Genomic DNA, 19,811 nt, shown 5'->3' with positions numbered 1-19,811 from the left:
AATTTCAGCCAACCTTGCTTTGTTTTTTTTGTTAAATTGATAAATAATATTTAAGATTTTTAAAGTCTCAAATCATTTTTTGGTTATAATCCTTTGAAAATTTTCACAATATTTTTTTTAATCGTTTTTAGAAATATTTTACTATTAAAATTTGAAGGATCTTGTTGATCAAGTGATTATTTTTATTGATTTGACATCTTACTTAATAATTTACCTAACATTTTGATTTAATAATATTAATATTAATATTAATATAAATAAACAAGCATGAAAATCCTACGCAAACTATATTCATAGGGTATTCATTGATAAGGTATTAGAAGGTAGGATTTTTGTTAATTAAAAGTGATTAAAAAAATGGTCATGAATATTTCTTAAAATCTTAAAATATGATCTCTCATCAAAACATTTTCCATATTATTCTTGTAGTCACAATTTTAATTTTGGCATGCAATATTAAATAAATAACATCATTTCTGTTAGGAGGCAGGGTATAAGTACGTCACCCCTAAACTCAAATAACCACTCGAAGAATCCTCAAACGTTCGTTTACAAGTACGGGGCTATGATGTGATGCCCTAACCTTCAAACCACCGTTCAACGAATCCTTAAATGGGCGTTTGAAAATTGTGTGCAATTAGATTATCAGTGATGTATGTGTATGAGTGGCAACCCTATCTCAACATAACCTTCACTTCAATAGGAGAAAAGTGTAATAGCATAATATATACATTACGGTCCTATTATGCAATATAGTGACCTTTTACTTTTGGGATGTGAGCATAATATAAAAACAATTAAATTTCAAGAATCAAAACCTTTTTAACTTTTTCTAAAACAAAATAATGGGTTATGTTTGTGTGTGACCGGTCGGAATTCAACTTGAAAAATATTTGCAGAATGATACGATGTTGTCTAGGCTTCGAGTCAACCTGCAAAAAAGTTACGTTTTTGGAGTACGTGTAACTTCCATTGCTCGGTGTGGCTTAGGTGTCTTTCCATTCACTTATCTAGGACTGCCAGTGGGTGTCAAAAATGATTAGTGACATATTCAGCTTAAAACGGTCATATTGGAAAGCTAACTCACTCTTGTTTGTGGGTCGGCTTACTTTAGTAAAAGTTATAATGGGAAGTTCACCGGTATATTATATGTCTATCTGCAAAGTGCCTGTCAATATGGTAAAAACATTTGAAGGAACTAGGCGGAAGTTTATGTGGGGTGCTAAAAATAATGAAAGGAGGATCAGCTGGGTTGTATGGAATAGAATCACGACGGCAAAGAAATATGGTGGAATTGGGTGGGTGAGGTTAAGCGAAGATTAAGTGCTTTGGCAGTTCCTTTGGAATATTTTAATTGTAAATTGATCAGAAACGCTATGGAGATGGATATAAGCGAAGATTAAGTGCTTTGGCAGTTCCTTTGGAATAACTGGGCACCTTCCAAAGTCAATTTGTTCTCTTGGTGAGTTGAAAATGATCGAATGAATAGCCTCAAAAGAAGCTTTGGCCCCATGGGGGGGTAGGCCATTTTAATCAATTATGTGAACGTAGCGGGTATATGGTGGAGACGGCTAATCATCTATTGATATTTTGCATGCTTGCACAAATAGTGTGGTGGCAAATTTGTTTGTGGCTAAAAATTCCAACCCCCATAATATGGTGACAATTAGACAAATGCTTGAATACGGGATTGACAAAGTCGGAAACTCTGGAAAAAAAAAAGGATAATTACGTTTGTGGTCATGGCAACGATGTGGAACCTGTGGAAAAGGAGGGAAAATGCCATCTTTGAGAACTTCAAGTATTCATATTTTAAAGTTGTTGAACTATTCAAGAAGGATGTTACATTTTGGCTAAAATATAAAGCCGAATCTTCAATTACCGTATAATTTGTAAGTTTTGTATGCAACTTTTGTTTATTTAGGGCTTAACCTGTTTGGTTTGGTTTAATAAAATGTTGTTTAAAAAACAGTTTCCTAACAAATTTTTGGTCTCCAATAAAATATTATAGGTGTAAATTTTCTTTTTAACCTTTTAATTTCTACATAAAAAGTCATCAAGTAAACCAAAGAGTATGAAACAAAGACTAACCAAACAAAAAGTCATTACTGCTTGTGCTTTTCTTTTAAATTTCTAGTTTATTACTTAAATTTATTTAAACAACACCCAATAAGATTGCACCCAAGATCCAAGCAAAACATTACTCCAAAGTGATTTGTGGTTGGCTTTTATTTGACCTTTTTGACCACTTCTCATTTGTTAAGAACAGGTGTAAATGGCTTTTTGATATCATAAATGGCTACATCAATCATAACTCATGACATTTTCTATGTAATTGCTCCACATATAATACAAAATAAATAGTTATTTTACCATTAAGCTAGCTACTCAAGAAATTCAGTTATAGGTAAGCCAATTAAGCATAGCAATCATGACCCACAAGAATTGTTATTTTCTTTGGGTAGTTGTGGAACAAGTCTTAAAACCTTCCTGGATGTTTCAAGATCTTAACCACCCATAATGATATTTTATACAAATTCTCATAATACTTAAAAGATATATATATTACTTACAATTTTAGTAATCCAAAGTATAACTCATTTCATGATAGCAATCCATATTGTCCAAAAAGAGAGTTTTGGTGCCGCGCTACATTCTATTGGATCAAGTGGCGACAGCTTATTTGGTCATGTCATTTTGATTAATTTTTGTTTTGTTTTATAAGTTCCGAATCGTAACAAAAAATATCCTATTTGTGTCGACTCATCGTCTTAGCACTCGGGACCAACAATGGTTACGTTTTACCAACGTCAGACTTTCACCAAACGAATAAATATCGTTTTAAATAATTTAAATTTTGATATTCTAATCTTTTTATATGTTAATTTGACTGAATTCTTGTCGACTCACTGTCTTAACTCCCGTGACCAACAACGCTTGAGTTACCAACGCCCGAGTTTTACCAAATAAATATACATCGTTTTAAATACTTTATTTCTTTTATATTTTAATATTTTTATATGTTAATTTGACGAGCTTATTTTTTATAGGTTCTAGCGCACGAGTTTTGCCAATGTTATTTATGACATACCGAACATAACTGATACTGGCTGAATTTGTGTTGACTCACCGTCGTAACACTAGATTTTACCAACGCACGAGTTTCAATGCTCGGGTTTTGCCAATGCCTGGGTTTTACCGACCGAATAAACATCGCTTTAAATATCCAGAATTTATTTTTCAGGTTTTGTTCCAGTATTGTAATGAATGTTCACTGCTACAATGCCACGGGTACATCAACTATAATCCCAACTGGGTAAAATTCTAGTTTGTAACGTGACTAGTGGCACTTCTAACTTTCATTTACGTTGTCAAGGACAATCTCACGTTAGGTGGATAAGTACCATGCATGAAGTATAGGTTATTACCAATTAGTGACATATAGTTTGGATTATAAAACTCAATCCTTAATTTATAATTCATTGCTTTATGGGGTGAATCAATTAATATGCACATATATTTTATAATTTAAGACCTGCATCTTGAGTGCTTAAAAAAAGGTAAGAATTAAAAAAGAAACAAACTACTTCTTTAGTCTTTAGTCTTTAGTCTTTAGTCTTTAGTCTTTATATATGGATAGTATGCCTTGCTAAAGACTTATGAGCATGGCTGTGCTTACACGTTGTTGGTTTATAATTGAATACTTCTTGATCCCAGATGGATTTATGAAATGGTTTTTCCTAAGTTTCTATATTAATCCTTTCTTTCTTTTCTTTTGTCAATTTTTCTTATGGATCAAAACCCTAAAAAGATGGATTTTTTGCATCATCTTTCTCCTCAATCAATACCTATTTGCGCGTGTTGTTGGAGTTTTACGACCTTTTTTCATCAGACCAGGAGCGTCTTCTAGATTCAGTGATGGTAACACTGAACCAAAAGACGCGGACATGTGGTATGATGTCACAGATTCGTTTAGCAAATCGAATACTACTTCTGGGATCTTGTTTTTACGTTACGAAAGTTCGTTTGAAAGCCCTAAAGTAACCGTATATGATGTATACGACGCTTGCTATGAGTTAGTTGACCAAGAAACAGCTTCAATATGCTCAAGTTTGGATCTTCTTGACGAAATCACAAGTTATAGTTATTCTGCTGCGAGTTCACCCGATAGTTCTTACTTATTTCCTAGCCGTCGGGACAAAGATGTGATTTCGAGCACGCGATCATCAACATGCAATTTACTAGAAGGTGATCACGAGGCTGCTAACAATGATGGAACCGAGTATGAGTTAAAAGGTGTAGTCAACTTTATTTTCAGTTATTTTAGTTGTTACAAATATTTTATTACAATTATAAATATACAAATATTAGAAACTACAAGTTGTTTCATGATCAAATACAAATCATTCTTAACATCAAAACAGTGACAACCAATTTGCTGTTATTATTAGGTTTGTTTTTTATAAGTATTTGATATTATTTTTTGTTCGTATTTTCTGATTTCCGATTATGAGACATTATAAGTTATTGTTGATATACATTTTGTTGTTATTATTAGGTTTTTTTCTTATGTTGTTAAAAATATTTGCTGCTATTAATTTGTTGCTAATTTTGATTTTTTTGTTGTTATCATTCGGGGGTTTTTTTTTATTATTATAAAGCATTGCTTATGTAGATTGGTATTGTAGTTGATGTTGTTTTCTAAGTTCTCATTTTTGATAGATTGGTATTATTTTCTATACTCTCATGTTAAGATTATTTTATACATGAACCTGTCCCCTAACAAATTTAAACATTTTATAGATTATATGAATCCGTTACTGATAGTTAAATCTAATGAACAAGAAAAGGATTCATTCTACCCAGTGTATGTCGAAAGAATGAAGTGGTTTGATCTTCTCAACCAAGAGCGAACATGTGGATTGAGTGAGTTTTCTATTCTCTAGTCAAAAATAACATTATATTCCGCTAGCGGTGTATGTTCATAACATGACACGAATTTAACATGAAATTCATAGTCTGAGATAAACGGGATTTGAATAGTTTTGGGTTAAACCTGTAAACACTAGTGTTTGGTAAACGTTCAAGGATTCACAAGTTGACCCAATATTTTATTTTATTTCATTACTTAACGTCTTAACTTAATCTTAAACTTAAAGTAACTGATTATCTTATATTAAAGAAAATGGGACCAAGAGTTTCTGGTTTAAACATAATTTTCTATGCACATTAGTTTTGTTGTAATTTTCTTTTATTTTAGAGTGCTCATATGTAAAAGGGGCAATTTTAAAACATAGTATGATGGTAATAAAGTTTTAAAATTGTTTTAAGGAATATTGGTTTTAAATAATCCCAACTATGGCCTATTGGTAAATATCAGTCCCAACTTTACACTTGTCTGCTGAGCGTCCCAATTATTGATGTATTTGTTTTAACGGGGCGCGACTAACGGATATTAACTCCATTAGTGATTTGCTGACGTGGACCTTCTTCCCCGGCCGGAAACCTGCAACTTGCCTCCATTCTCCCTAATATCGTCACACCGTCTCCCTCCCTCTTCAAAAGACATCGGAAATTAGAAAATGAAGTAGATTTCATCTTCTTACATGGCAAATCCCTATATACCAAACCTGATTTTATTTTCAAAAATTTGAAATCCATGTTACACGATTTACAAAATAAGTATAGGGCTTTTGTTAAGAGGATAAAAACGAGTCGAATAATGTGTCAATTACCTCGAATGATGTGTTAATTATGTCACCTAAATTTAAAAGGTGTTCTAATTAAGTCACTCAACTTTCATATTTTATTAAATTAAATGTTTTAACATGTTTTTTTAACATTTTTTCTTTTTTGTTTCACATAGGAAATCTTTTTATCTTTTTTTATGCTGATTTTATTTTTTGTTTTTAATTTTAATATTAACGTTTTTTTTAATTTTTTAAATTTAACTACATATATTACAAATTCCGACCCGCACATCTTATCCTACATTTCTTTCTTGACGTACAAAAAAATCGGCGAGACTCGATTTGAAGATTCAGTTACCCGATTTGGGGAAAATATGCATGAATGACCTAATTGAAACACTTTTGAAACTTGATTACTATTCTATGAGATACTCCCTATGTAAAAATAATTAAAAATAAAAATCTTGGGTTAAATGAGTCATGTTCGCCTCAACACACATGTTGTGTTTGGGTTTACGTGTCTTAACACATACCTGCCAACATGCAAACACGGCCTATTTAACCACCCTAAATACATTCCTTCATGAATAATCTTCATTGTCTATCCGAATTCAGTTACTAATAGATGATGCATATTATTGTAGATGAATTTCTAAGAAAGAAACAATACATGGATGATGAAAAAAGAATTGTAAAGAGCTTGGAAAGTGACTTGGAGATGGTGTATGTAGCACAATCATGTTTATCATGGGAAGCACTCTATTATCAATATAGAAAGCTTGAGGGTATGATAGCTAGTTATTGTGCTGGTACAACTTGTACATCTCCCTCCTATGGTGCATTATGCAGCAGTACTTTGGTTAGTAAGTTTCAAAGGTTTCATATTCTGCTTGAGAGGTTTATGGAGGATGAAAGATCTGAAAACGGTAAAAGATATTGGAAATTTATCCAAAAAAGGTCGTCTCTCGACAGCCTGCTTCAAGTTCCTCATGTTTCGGGTAACATCCGGTCCTATATAGCGTTACTAGTGATTGATTTGTATTAAAACTCGTTGTCTACACGAGATTGACTCATTAAACATTTAAATCGAGTCCATCTTAAACAAGCCCGAGATCTAGTCTAAAGATAAGTTAATTTAATTACTAAAGTCGGCCCAAGTTGCATTGTATAAAGGGTTTGATCAAGCTCTAGAGCATAGACGAACCTATTATTTATATGAATATAACAATTTTTATTTAATTGAATAGTAATATAATTAGGGTTGTTCACGAGTCGAGCCAGAGTGGTTTGAGCTCGAGCTCGAAATTAAACGAGGCGGCTCAGCTAGGCTCTAGCTCAATTTTGAAGTTAAATGAGATTAAGATCGAGCCACCAAGCCAAGCCATGACTCAAGCTGGGCCTAGGTTGATTTTGACTCGATTACAAAAATGAGCCAACTCAGCTCAGGATGTTTTCAAATCAAGTTTTTTTAGCTAGTTTAATTCGAGCGAGCCACGAGCCCGATCTTCGAGCCTCGGCTTTTCGAACAGCCCTAAATATAATTATACGACAAATATAATCGTATACTCAATATTATAAGAAAAATATATATTACTATATGTGTATAAACAGTTATATGTGTATTAGGCCCGACACTGGCCAGGTCGGGCGGATTTGAGTAACGGATCAATACGGATTTTGAACAAAATGAGTTCGGGTCAAGGCGGACCATTTCAAAAAAAAAAATCAATTTAGTCGAGGTCAACACAGACCATTTGAAAATCCAAATTAAAATAAAGCTTATAACAAGCTGAACTCAAACCTAGACAAGCTCATACCCAGCTTAGCTCGTACTACCATGTGAATTACATCCATAGATTTCTTACCCGCCTTAAGCGGTGCTCGTCTTTGTAGATGACTTATCGAACCGTCAGGGCTCGTATCACATGAACCTATTAGTGCTTGTTTTATCTTTCTATTCTCACAACATTCAAATATTTTATACACTTGAAGAAAATGCGAACGTTCACAAAGAAGGAAGGAACGAAGGCTTAACGATCAGGGCGACTGACATGTTGCAGACGATCGAGAAATGCATCAAGACTTTCAAGTCGTTTATCGACTTAGATGAGAAGAAACCATGGTGGAGAGCCCGTAGTCGCCTTTCATGGAACCGTTCTCCTTTACAAGACCCCCGAGACTTCAACTTTCTGCATAATATTACACGTACACTTCGACAGGTAATATCTAAACTCGTTTAGCTCCTATCTGACCGACAGTTTGCGCAAAAACAAACTAATTTGAATTGGTTTTTGTGTTTATTGTTTGCATATAAAGAAAGAATTATGGATGAAAGATTTGCAAGGCAAGCAGAGATGTTGGTTGAGAAAACAAGTGAAAATAATGGCGGAAGCTGAGAAACGAGAGATGATGTTCGCCATGATCGATTTAAAGCTCGTGTCACGGGTGCTAATGATGTCGGTCATCTCAACTTCTCAGCTCCAATGGTGCCAACAGAAGCTTGATAGTATCCAGATCAGCCAAGGCCGAATCACACGGCCATCATCATCATGCACCGATTCATCACTGTTTCCGCCTTCTTGATTGCAGCATCTCTTGGAGACATTTAGTCAAACGACCTTAACGACATCTCGTTGTTCAACCACGAATAACCAATACTTGTCACAAATATATGTATAAATTCATGTGATTACAAGTACTCTTACAATGTATGTCAAACCCGTGTTTCCCGATCAAACTGCAGAGAAGACAGACTCGAAAAAAGTTCTTGAATGCCTTCCGAGAGGCTGCCTTCTATAGCGCAAGGGTTATTGTGTGTAATTGTCTCACAGTTATAGCTAAATCGGTGTGCCTTCGCTTGGAATGCATAATAATGGTATTATAATTGGTTAATTCTTGATTTTGTAAGTGATCACCGTACTTCCTCTTTACACCAGGAATGATTTTTAAACCTGCACGAACCAAGAGTGAAAGATTATATTAAAAAAAAGTTTTAAATTGGTTAATTATGATTTTTGTGCAATTATTTTTGTACAATTATTTTAATACAACCCATTCTGACCCGAAACAAAAAAATCGTTTTTCTGATTGACCCGTTTCGACCCAAGCCCTTTCTGACCCATGACCGAACTAACAGACCCAACCCGTGTGCCAATCGTAGTTAAAACTGTAAGAAGTCTTGATCCTTTGGGCCAAATGAATACCTGGGAGAGAGTCATCAATCGGTTGAGTTTCTGAACCACTGCAACTGCAACAAACATTATGCGTGTCCTCATATCCATTTACCCTGTTTTGGCCCGGTTATTTGAAAACGAGTAAGTACGAATAATATACTGATGAAGTAATGATCCCAAAATGGTAAAACCAAAAAGATTTAAATAAAAATTGTACCGATACATATGCTCAACAAACTCATCAACCAAAACGGGCCACGCTCCTGCAATAAGAAATAAAAATGTTAGCTTTTAGTTAAAACAATGCTCGTATGAAAACAGACAATTGGTTGTATTTTACCTTTTAAATGTCTCAAAAAAATGGTTTAAATGTTTACTAAAAAAATTGGAGGAAAAAATATGTTTTTTAAGTTTGAACTCAATACCTTCAGGATCATATCCTTCAAGATTTTCATGTACACAGCGACTAAAAGCCAAAACTTGCCGCCAGGTGTCCTCGGAGATATTATGCCGCTGATTTTTCTACATATTCACTTCAAAAATTAACTAACTCCGTACGAACAAAATAAGATAAATGAGTTTATAAACAATGAAGGATGATGTGAAAATATTCACGGTTTGCAGAATGAGATCTTTGCAAGGGAAAAAAATGTCAAATTCTTGTAGTTTAATCTTTTTTGTGAAAAAAAATGTAAGCTTTTAGCTAAAAGCATGCACATATGCAGACTTATTTATACAACAAATTAATAGCATTAATCTGTAAAAGTAAAAACTAACTTCACCTCAACAAAGCTGCACCATTGATTGAGTAACCGAAACCTTCCGGATAAAACTAGTTTCCATGCCATGATTGCACGGCTTACAGCTAAGAACAGTTGGCAAAAAACGGCAATCCATGATAATAATCAAAACAGTTGGTTTCGTATTGAACGGTCATCTAAGATAATACTCCATATTTCATGTATATTCAAACTTACTGATGCTTCGTTGGCCATTTTCTCGGGATATGAAGAAGACGAAATTATAGAATCGTGAGAACTCACACGAGTCTGCCTGCAGTGCAGATTATAACAAGTTAAAAACACGTTTATACTTTATTGCAGACTACAAATATGAATGCGTTTCTAACTATCGGTGCAATGATGCTTTAAAAGGGATAACATAATACACTAATGAAAGTAGAAATCGATCGTATGATTCGTATCTCACCATCAAATCAAGCCTTGACATGAGCATAGGAATTTGTTCAAATATAGGCATCCTGTAACAAATCGACTAATATTATTAAACATTTATATATCTTGAATCTTTATTATGTTGCTATATTACTAGTGAAACCTAATGCTAAAAGCATAGTAATTAAATGCGCTAGGCGCACTTAAAGCGCACACGTGCAAAAAAAGTGAGGGCGTGAGAAAAAAAAACGCACATAAATATATATGAAAAATATTATTATTCTTCAAATAGGATAAATAAAAGCTATTATTTAGTATCATCTAATTAGTACCAAAGGTTCTAATTAGTCAATGTTCAAATGTAATTGCAAAACTCGAATAACTAAATGTCCAATGTAGTTCCTAAATATCAATAGCACTCCTTGCGTTTCTCTTGCTCAGCTTTTATCTTCTCATGTTCCTGTCATAGACACTGCCGAAGCGCTTGCCTAGGAAATAGAAGCGCATTTACTGCATTTATTGAGCATCGCCTGGAAAATGGGCCTAGGCGCAAGAAGCGAGGGCGTTTAATAGCTATGGCTAAAAGGTATAAAACATTAATACTTCTAACTACTTTGACTTTTGACCAGGTCAAACTTACACATACCTTTTGTCTACACTTGACTCTATTAGTTGTAGGAGATTGGATAAAGCATCCCTGCGCAATTTAGCCTTGTTTGACTCATTCACAGGCCTGTAACCATCTCCACCAAAACTCAATGCCTCTGATGTCACTTCTGCAACATATAATTTGAAAATCAGCTACTAATCAAATTAACGTGTTAGCCATGCGAAATTAACCATCTCCACCAAAACTCAATGCCTCTTATGTCACTTCTGCAACATATATTACAACAACACCCGCGCAGGGGGGGGGGGGGGGGGGGGGTTGGGTTTAACGCACAAATTAAGTTAACGTGGTAACTCTGAACCAAGTAGTGTAATTATGCATACAAGTAGTGTAATTATGTAATTACATCATAGTGTAATTACACTATACTATAATTACACTATGCTGTAATTATAATTACACTACAAGATTCGCACAGTTAGCACATTAATTAATTTGTATTTGATCAATTGATCCAAACCCTAACACATGGTATCTTAAATTTTAAATAATACAGCTATTAATACTAATTGTACAACATTAGTTAATGCACTATGGTTAATCATTTAAGGGACAAAATTGTCTTTACAATTTTGTACCCTCGTCTTTACACGAGTTTTGGAATTTTTGGTTATTTAAAGACTACTTACAATTTTCTCATTATTAAACAAACTCCCTCACTAAAACCGCCGTAACTTTTACGTACATTAATATTTTCTTAAAAAATTTACACCATCCAAACGAGCATTTTATTCTCTTTAAAGTATTGTACCACTACAGTTTTTCCTTAATTCATAGCAATTAACACGTTACGTGATTACTGGTATTACTGGTGTCTAATACGAAACTAGAAGAAATAATTGCGTGCAAATCTCTCCAATCGGATTCAAATTACAAAATTCACTAATAGACTTGAAAATTCACTAGTTTTACCATTAACCCGTTCATATAAAAGGATTCAATTACAATAGAGAGACATGTAAACGGGCAACAAGCTGCGCCTGTGCCCCCACCCGGCGCACCCATTTTTGAATAGCAAAACCAATCCTACTGAAAGCAAAGTTATCGTTCTTAGGCGTCGTTAAAATTTTTTTGCTTATATTATTTCGTTACTCGTTAGAGTCTACGGGCCTTTTTATTTTGCCTCGGCCGAGGCATATAAATTCTCGGAGACACTAATAACTAATAATTAATATTAACTAGCCGGGCAGGTTGGTAAAACTCAGACGATGATAAACCCAAACTTTAGGCGGTAAGTCGACGCATATTCGGTCGGTTTTGGTTAAGTGCGTTATAATACTGGAACGAAAAATCAAAAATAAAACAAAAACGTATAACATTTGTGGTGGATCAATTGAGTGTCGGTAAAGGTCCGAGCATTGCCGAACCCGGAAGTTGAGGCGGTGAGTGTACGCAAATTCGGCTGATTTCCGTCGCCCCAGTTATGGTAACGAAATTAAAACAAACTGCAGTGAGTCTATACAAATTCGTTTGGTTTCCATTATGTCATAGTGTTGGAACTAAAACAAAAATAAATAAATAAACAAATACAATAACCAATACGATATCACCAAGTGGCTCCATCGGCACTTGGCAACACCAAAGTTTGTAATTATTATATATAATAATTTCACACAACAAATGAATATAATTACCGCAATAGCGCGTGTAAATCCGGAACACGTCAACCCGACCCGGAGCAAATGAAGCATCTATTTGGATAAATTGAGGTGTTGGCCTCGGGATTCGTTGAGAAACGAAACCCCAGACCAATTGATTGATTGGATTGATTGATTGCAGAAGATAAGAATATTATTATTGCAGTTGCAGGTGGATTGGAATAATGAGTCCGATTGAGATGTGATTGATGATATTTTGATCCCAAAATCAATATTCAAATGGTTATGTTATTACCAAATTATATATATGTGTGTTTAATTGTTAGTTGTTTTTGATAGAATAGCGGTGTTCTCGGGGTGTTATGGTTTCGTATACGTTCACATGCTTTCATTGACTACCACATGATTTATTTAGCAAAAGATCTTTTAAACTTTTAATTGCATATCATCGTTATATAGGAACACTTTGGAGCCCTTTTTTATTACGTCCCGTTGTAATTTAAAGCCCTTTATCATGTTGTATGTATATATGCAAGAAACAAGAGTGAGAGAGAAGCATATGGACTCACCCTTCCTCTCAAGCTCATGTCATCGTCACATAGAAAACGACACTTCGAAGCTCCTTTTTATCACGTCCCGTTGTGATTTAAAGCCCTTTATCATGTATGCATACATGCATGTATGTATGTGAGAAACAAGAGAGAGAGAGAGAGGCATATGCCTCACCCTTCCCCTCAAGCTGGCCGTCTTTGACATACCGCCCCAACTCTAACAACCCCCCCCCCCCCCTTAAGAAACTCCTCAAAGGTGTTTGGGGCTTCAAAGCCCATCCAAATTGCCCCCCTCGGAGGTGTTTCTCCATATCGAAAGGTCTTTCATATTGAACATTTAATCCCCAATAAGTCATTTGACTCATTCATATTGAACATTTATTCATGTATTGTCATTCAAGTTCAATGCATATGTTAGTTGAGTCGGTGGTCTAACTGGAAGTAACCTCTCTTTATAATTTAGATTAGATTTGGCCCGTCTACCACGACCTTACCTTTTGGTGCGACATTAGTGGGTATGTTTGTTTGTTGACCAAAAGCTTGATTTTGAAATCTAATTATTATTTTTATTAATTAAATTATTGTTATAGTATTATTATTATCTCAAATGCATAAGGTTGTGCTATATATTAAAATATGCATCCATCCCCATTCTATCCTGATTGTCCATTTGCTTTGGTACGTGATTTGAGTTCTATTAGAACCTAAAAGCAACAACATATACACTTTAATGACTATATACTAATCAATGAAAATGCTGGCATCAATTAAGAGATTTAGTGATTTATTTTCCAAAGCTGGACAATCATTTTTCCAACACCAAGCAAGGAAGCAAATTCAAAGTAAAAGACATTTATGTTGCATCAAGTTATAGGTAAATGACTTTATGTCTATAAAGTGCATACAAATGGGTTGAAATGTCAAATGCATGTTAATGGAGTGGGCAAGATCTGGTACCTGGAGTTAACCACAAAGGTTCACCTGCATCTACCTACAAATAATTTGAAAACGATCGTATTCATAATATTTGTTTTTTTATATGATTTTTTAACTTTTGAACTATGAGATAATTGGTAGCTGAAATCTGCATTCATCTTTGGGGATTAATAAATATTAAAAACAAAGCTTTTTGTTGAAAAAATAAAACAAGAATCTAAAATCTTCATATGTTTTAGTATAGTCGTTTATATCTACATTCTGATATTTAAAACGGAGCGGCAACAACTTCATATGATTCACTTTTTAAGTGTTTATTTTTATCAGTGTTTCGACGTTCCTGCTTCAAATTATCGCTGCAGTGAGTTTTTTTTTTATCTACATTTTGATATTTGGAATGGAGTAACGAAAATTCATATGATTCTCTTGAAGTACTTTACAATACCATGTTAACATAACTGCCACAGCACGCGACTGCCATCGTCTCGTTAATTTTATCTTAGAAACGATGCTTATTGATTAATAAACTGAAAAAAAATCTATATATATATTAAATTTATTTGAGAGCATAACAATACCGGCCTGCTGGCTGCTAGCTAAGTTTCAACAAGCCATATATTCAAAGTCACTATATGATAATAAGCATAGTGCACCCTTCAATAGTTCTGCAGATTCTCGCCACTGTTTCGAACTTGGGTGTGGGTTTGGAAACCATCACCCATGTCTACTATGCACGCCATCTCTCACATTCGCCATCTGCGCAATTATTGGCACATGCAATACACTTTTTTATCGAATATCGACTGAAGCAGTTTCCTATGATGAACACAATTCTTGGGCTTTGTTGTCCTCTTTTGGTATATAGCAAACGAGGTTATAACTTAACATAAATTAAATTAAATTTAAGTTTAATTTATATAAATTAAATAAATTTAATTTTTGTGTATGTTTCGACTTATATAAATTAAATTAAATTTTTGAGTTTTGCGTTATGTTCATGACCCATCAGTCCATTCACTTACTAAAGGGCTTGAGGAAACCTTCATCATGGGCTTAGAAAAATGTAAGGCCCAACTTTAATTACTTTAAGTTTAATATAAATCTTTCTACATGTGATTAGTTTAGGTTAATTCTTGAACTCTTGATTAGTTTAGGTTAATAACACGCCATATCGCCAATGAGCTTTAGCTCAACAAGCACGGAAGGGGAAGTGAAGATTTGGGTTTAAGACTACAAGGTCTCAAGTTCAAATCTGATCCTCACCGGTTTTACGGTCGTGCCTTCCTGTCACTAGTCATCACCAAATTGACACATGTTTCAACACCATAATGTGTCTATGATGTACGGGCGTGCTAATGGCAGGCACGATTGTACCAAGCTCTAGCTCGATAAATCTTGTGTAGACAGTACTAGACACAATATATATGACACGTGTCAAACACGTTAGCATATTGGCTAGAAGTAGAGGGTCGCGGATTGCCCCCGTTTCTAAACACATTAGGTATTAGACATTCGGCACCTACCGAGAACATTTGGAACCGTTTACAAAGTTATTTTTGGCATATAGTGGGTGCAATGGATAAATGGTAAAACGAGACGAACCAAAATAAGTACTGATAATAATAATAATAATAATAATAATAATAATAATAATAATAAGGGTCGTACTTTGTGGGGATGTGTGGAGATTAACGTGTGGTTGACACAAAGAACTCTCGAGCAAAACCTAAGAGATCGACACTGGAAGGAAGTCAAATACGCAAGATTGTTTACACACAGAGCCTCGCAAAACAAAAGTTATAAGTAACTAAGTACATAGACTCGTAGCTAGAACATATAGCATTCATGTTCATATAATTGGATTGTAGTTTAAATCTCTAGACATTGGTGTTGGGATTACATATCTCCTTAATAACGTAATAAGGATATATAGTAAATGGACTACAACTTCTGGATGATACGATAATTAATTAACGTAACTACGAGTTTCTATAATATATGTTAATTAGTAATGTGGTTAACAAAACTATGAGTTTTGGGTATTATGAGCCCTATGAATGGACAATTTTTATTAGCCACGTGGATGTTACAGATGTTATGAACCTAGTTGTGAGACACATGATATGAGCCCTTTGGAAGGACAATTGATGTGAAACTCCATGGAGAACAAATCATATTAAAGTGATTCCTATGAATTTATGTTTTGTATAAATAAGAGATATAAATGAGTGTACTTATTTAGCAGAAAGCTGAAAGCAAACAAATACAGAGGGACAAAATTTTAAACAATGAGAAACTATAAACGCTAAAAGTATACGAGGCATCCCATTCGAGCTCACGAATTTTTACCCTATGCTTAATAGAAACAAGAGTTGGCTTTGATTGTGTCTACAACATTTGATACCGATATCAGTATGTTATTGAAGGGTTTATCAAATATAACCTTCCATACATACTAAATAGTGTTAAGAATAATCACTATTGTCTTTTGATTCGAATTTGATTAATTTTTCTATTGTAATAACCAAGACCGGCCACTTCCAAAGATCCTACACCATCAGTCACCATGAACTTATCTATGCTCCTATTCTTCCTCACCTACTTGCATGACAAATAGATGGTTCACCGATTCATTTGCTAATCCACGACATAAACATAAAGTTGAACGGATGTTTATTCCTCTCCTTGCTCATGCAATATGCATATAGAAGGTGGGTGTCTGTCTTAGACGACTCATAAAGCAAAAATATTGATTCTAAGTAGAACCCAACTATTTAAGACGACTCAAAACTTTGGTTTCTTGGACGAATTTCATCATAATATCAAACAAATTATTTTCAACTACTCTGACCTTTTCTGAACACCTCATGGTAGTTTTGGGGCGCCAAAAGAGCTGATCAATTCTGCATGATTTTGTTTCTCCAACACTACCCTTTACAATGTGTTTTGAAGATAAAAACCTTAATGCCCATTGATTGGCCTATGAATTAGTCACCTAGGTAAATTCATGAATTCATTTTGATTATTCTTTCTAATTATAAAGCATCTAAATCATGAATTGCCCTTACGAATCGAATAAGATATATTTGTTTTTTGCAATAAATGTTTAAGGAAATAGCAATCCTCTCGCCCATTACCGGTTGATCCTCAGACCTATCCCTGTCTTATTCCATAAACTAAATGGATTCTTAGTTCTTGTTCACGAGATCAAGAAAAAGAACTGTCTTTCTATTTAATAATTTTTTTGTTAATTTGTTAGCTTATTAAGGAGTGGTTTAGCAATCTTGTACTTAGAAGTCTGACCAATTAAAAGGTAGTATTTGAATCATTCTGCATGTTTTCTGAAACATGCTAATTAAGAGGCTTCATAAACAATTAAGATGTGTCTTTTTAGTGAACCAAGCGCACCCTACTTCTTTGATAGGCTATACCAAACAGCCTCTAGGCCTTTTCTATTTCTTTGTCAGAAATGAGATAGTTTCTATTTTTTACCTCACTTCACCACTTAATAAAATAACAATATTCAATAAAATAAATAGGAGACTAGAAACGAGAGTTATTATCCCGCTCGTTCTTCATATAATTGTTGGAACAAAAATCTTAGATGCAACAAAATGGAAATTTTTGGTACATCAAGTCGCGATCTGATAGCTATAAATCTATACAGAAATATTATATATGTAGATATAAATGAATCTTGATCTTGTAATCAAAGAAAGATAGTGAAAACTTTTCTAATCTTGTGACTTATAATAAATGGTACTCTTTGAAGGAATGAAATGAAGTTGTGACTTATAATAAATGGTACTCTTTGAAGGAATGAAATGACAGTTTAATCCTATATAGGGCAAGACGATTGAATTGGAAACATCGCCAAATTCTTACAGAGTTCAAAGAAACGAAAATAAATAAAAAGGGGTCAACTTGTTCCAATTTCATCTGAAGATAGTCCCCTTAGTCGATGCCATAGTGAAGCCAATATATATGCGGGTTGCACTTATCATCATTGTTCCTCGGTGTGCTGACGCAGATGCGAGGCACATGCATGACGATGTGCATCGTTATGGTGGTGGGAGAATGGCACGGGCCAACTATTTAATGATCATTTTGCTATATTCATATATGAACACTTGGGTTTACTGGCTAGTTCGGACTTCATCGGGCACACCCTCAGCAAGATAAGGACGTGAACATTCTTAGGTGCGTAGTACACCGGACAAAGGAGCCTTAATATATATATGAAATCAAATCAATTCATGTAACGAATCATGCTATCAGTTTTAGCTCAATCAAGTTGTTTGTTTAGAAATTCGATTTATAATCACATGTCTCTTGTCATTATTTCTTATAGATGATAATAAATTATGACCAAAACAACCAAGATTTGGGATCATTACCAGATAGTTACTTAGGAAAAGAAATTGAATTTGAAATCATAACTAAAGTTCTTAAGTTCTGATTTGTTCATTCTGCCATCCAAAATATTTGACAGCATAGGTAATCATTACATATTAAAAGTGGCACCATACAGTACTAGGATATACAGGTTGTGTTTCATGAATACACATCCAAAACATTCTTAACCACATCATGAAACATCCCTTATAACTTATAAGTTATACCATAGTCTTACAAAGATCTAGACTAGATTCTTAACTAAGAAAATATGTATATGTATATAGTAGAAAGACAAGTTCATGGATAAACCATGTGATCTTCATCATCAACTTTAAAGGAAGATCCTTGATCTGCAAACCCTAGCTGTGGTAACATTTCATGGTGGTGGTATTCACCATAGAAATGATTATAAGAGTGAAAATCTTGATCACCATGATTATATTCATCAAGGTTTTGAAAACTTATCATTGTTTGGTGAAGCAAGATCTGGGATTTTAAGTGTTTGACATACTGAATGACTTCTTCAAGCATGGAAACTGTGTCCATGTTCCTGGTGTCACCACCTGGGATCAAGCTTCTTAGAATCTTGAACTTCTCACTGATTCTGTGTCTTCTTTCTCTTGCAGCTACACTTTGTGGGTCAGTGGAGAGCTTCACTTTGGTGTTGATCTTGTTGTTGGACGTTCTCTTGTTCCTCTTCTTCTGTTCCCCTTCTTTTCCATGACATGAGTTGCTGCTTTTGTCGTTTGTTATGGCTAGTGAAGAAGAATGGAAATAAGGGTTTCTGTAGTGTAAAAAGATATCCATGTGCCTTTATTTGCTAGGGTAACTCACTCTTCAAGTATATTTGTAGGGTTTTTCTCTAATGGCAACAATCATATGTGTGTGTGATGTGTGTGTGTGAGAGAGAGAGAGAGAGAGATTAGGATGCTTTGTAGTGAAGGAAGGAAGATCATGTATATATATATACAAAGTTGTGGGTGGGGGGGGAGGGTTTGATAATTAGGAGTGTTGTGTCGGCGACGCAGCAACACAAATTCGGTCGATATCATTTATAGTTTTCAAACTTATATATAATGCATGTTATTATGTCGTGTTATATACTTTGGTGTTATGTATAAGAAGTAAAATTTTTATTTCTCTATTTGGTATTGAGATTGAATTAGAAATAATATTGGTTGTGTATAAATATCTGAAACTGGAATCAATGATTGGTGGCTTTAAATCTACCTATACTATTAAAACAAAATCGTTTCACATGTCATTCAGCTATAGTAGCCAACTAAGATGTTAACTAATATTATTATCATTTACAGAATTACTAACAAAGTTACAAACATAGCTTTAAATGTTATATTAAATGAGGTTTTTATATATTTGTGAATTTTAAATTTTTATTTATATATCATTATTAATACATTATGGATCCATATAAGGTGTGTTATATTATTAAATTTAACTTTTTTTGTTGTATTTTTTAACCACCCGTGTATTATAGGGCTATATCCTAGGATTACTATATTAGAATAACTTTTGCAAATAAATACAGAAGAGCTAATTCAGAAATTGGAGATTAAAAAGATCTTCTAATAAGAGTAAATTAAATCTAAAAACCCATGA

At 34.0% G+C, this 19,811-nt stretch overlaps 2 protein-coding genes across 2 annotated transcripts; one reads left to right on the top strand and one right to left on the bottom strand.

Moving 5' to 3' along the window:
• The first annotated feature begins 3,666 nt into the window (after positions 1-3,666).
• On the top strand, positions 3,667-8,273 carry LOC143565372 (uncharacterized). The gene is made up of 5 exons (XM_077052362.1): positions 3,667-4,296; positions 4,828-4,926; positions 6,335-6,688; positions 7,683-7,909; positions 8,007-8,273. Exons 1-5 carry the CDS (start codon positions 3,726-3,728, stop codon positions 8,271-8,273), a joined length of 1,518 nt encoding a protein of 505 aa, XP_076908477.1. The 5' UTR covers positions 3,667-3,725.
• A 56-nt stretch (positions 8,274-8,329) lies between these two features.
• Positions 8,330-18,998, bottom strand: LOC143565386 (uncharacterized). The gene is made up of 10 exons (XM_077052375.1): positions 18,501-18,998; positions 13,815-13,848; positions 10,685-10,814; positions 10,073-10,124; positions 9,841-9,916; positions 9,646-9,728; positions 9,289-9,385; positions 9,081-9,126; positions 8,894-8,976; positions 8,330-8,641 (listed from the first exon to the last, which is right to left on the bottom strand). Exons 1-10 carry the CDS (start codon positions 18,996-18,998, stop codon positions 8,484-8,486), a joined length of 1,257 nt encoding a protein of 418 aa, XP_076908490.1. The 3' UTR covers positions 8,330-8,483.
• Between the last annotated feature and the right edge of the window lie 813 nt (positions 18,999-19,811).

Source organism: Bidens hawaiensis, unplaced genomic scaffold (genome assembly GCF_021521415.1).
Source record: "Bidens hawaiensis isolate Kalapana, Puna unplaced genomic scaffold, B.hawaiensis_p1.1 tig00022325_1, whole genome shotgun sequence".
NCBI classification, from domain to species: domain Eukaryota; kingdom Viridiplantae; phylum Streptophyta; class Magnoliopsida; order Asterales; family Asteraceae; genus Bidens; species Bidens hawaiensis.
The sequence above is the reverse complement of the archived record's forward strand: the minus strand, read 5'-3'. Positions and strand labels throughout refer to the sequence as shown.

What these genes read in the sequence shown, in the direction of transcription:
- LOC143565372 (XM_077052362.1), top strand. Translation starts at nt 3,726, where the DNA reads ATGAAATGGTTTTTCCTAAGTTTCTATATTAATCCTTTCTTTCTTTTC. An exon ending in AGAGCGAACATGTGGATTGA is followed by an intron (nt 4,927 to 6,334) that starts GTGAGTTTTCTA and finishes ATATTATTGTAG; the next exon opens with ATGAATTTCTAAGAAAGAAA. An exon ending in TCAAGTTCCTCATGTTTCGG is followed by an intron (nt 6,689 to 7,682) that starts GTAACATCCGGT and finishes ATACACTTGAAG; the next exon opens with AAAATGCGAACGTTCACAAA.
- LOC143565386 (XM_077052375.1), bottom strand. Translation starts at nt 18,998, where the DNA reads ATGGATATCTTTTTACACTACAGAAACCCTTATTTCCATTCTTCTTCA. An exon ending in AATGGTGCAGCTTTGTTGAG is followed by an intron (nt 9,386 to 9,645) that starts GTGAAGTTAGTT and finishes GTGAATATGTAG; the next exon opens with AAAAATCAGCGGCATAATAT. An exon ending in TGAAGGATATGATCCTGAAG is followed by an intron (nt 9,127 to 9,288) that starts GTATTGAGTTCA and finishes TTCTTATTGCAG; the next exon opens with GAGCGTGGCCCGTTTTGGTT.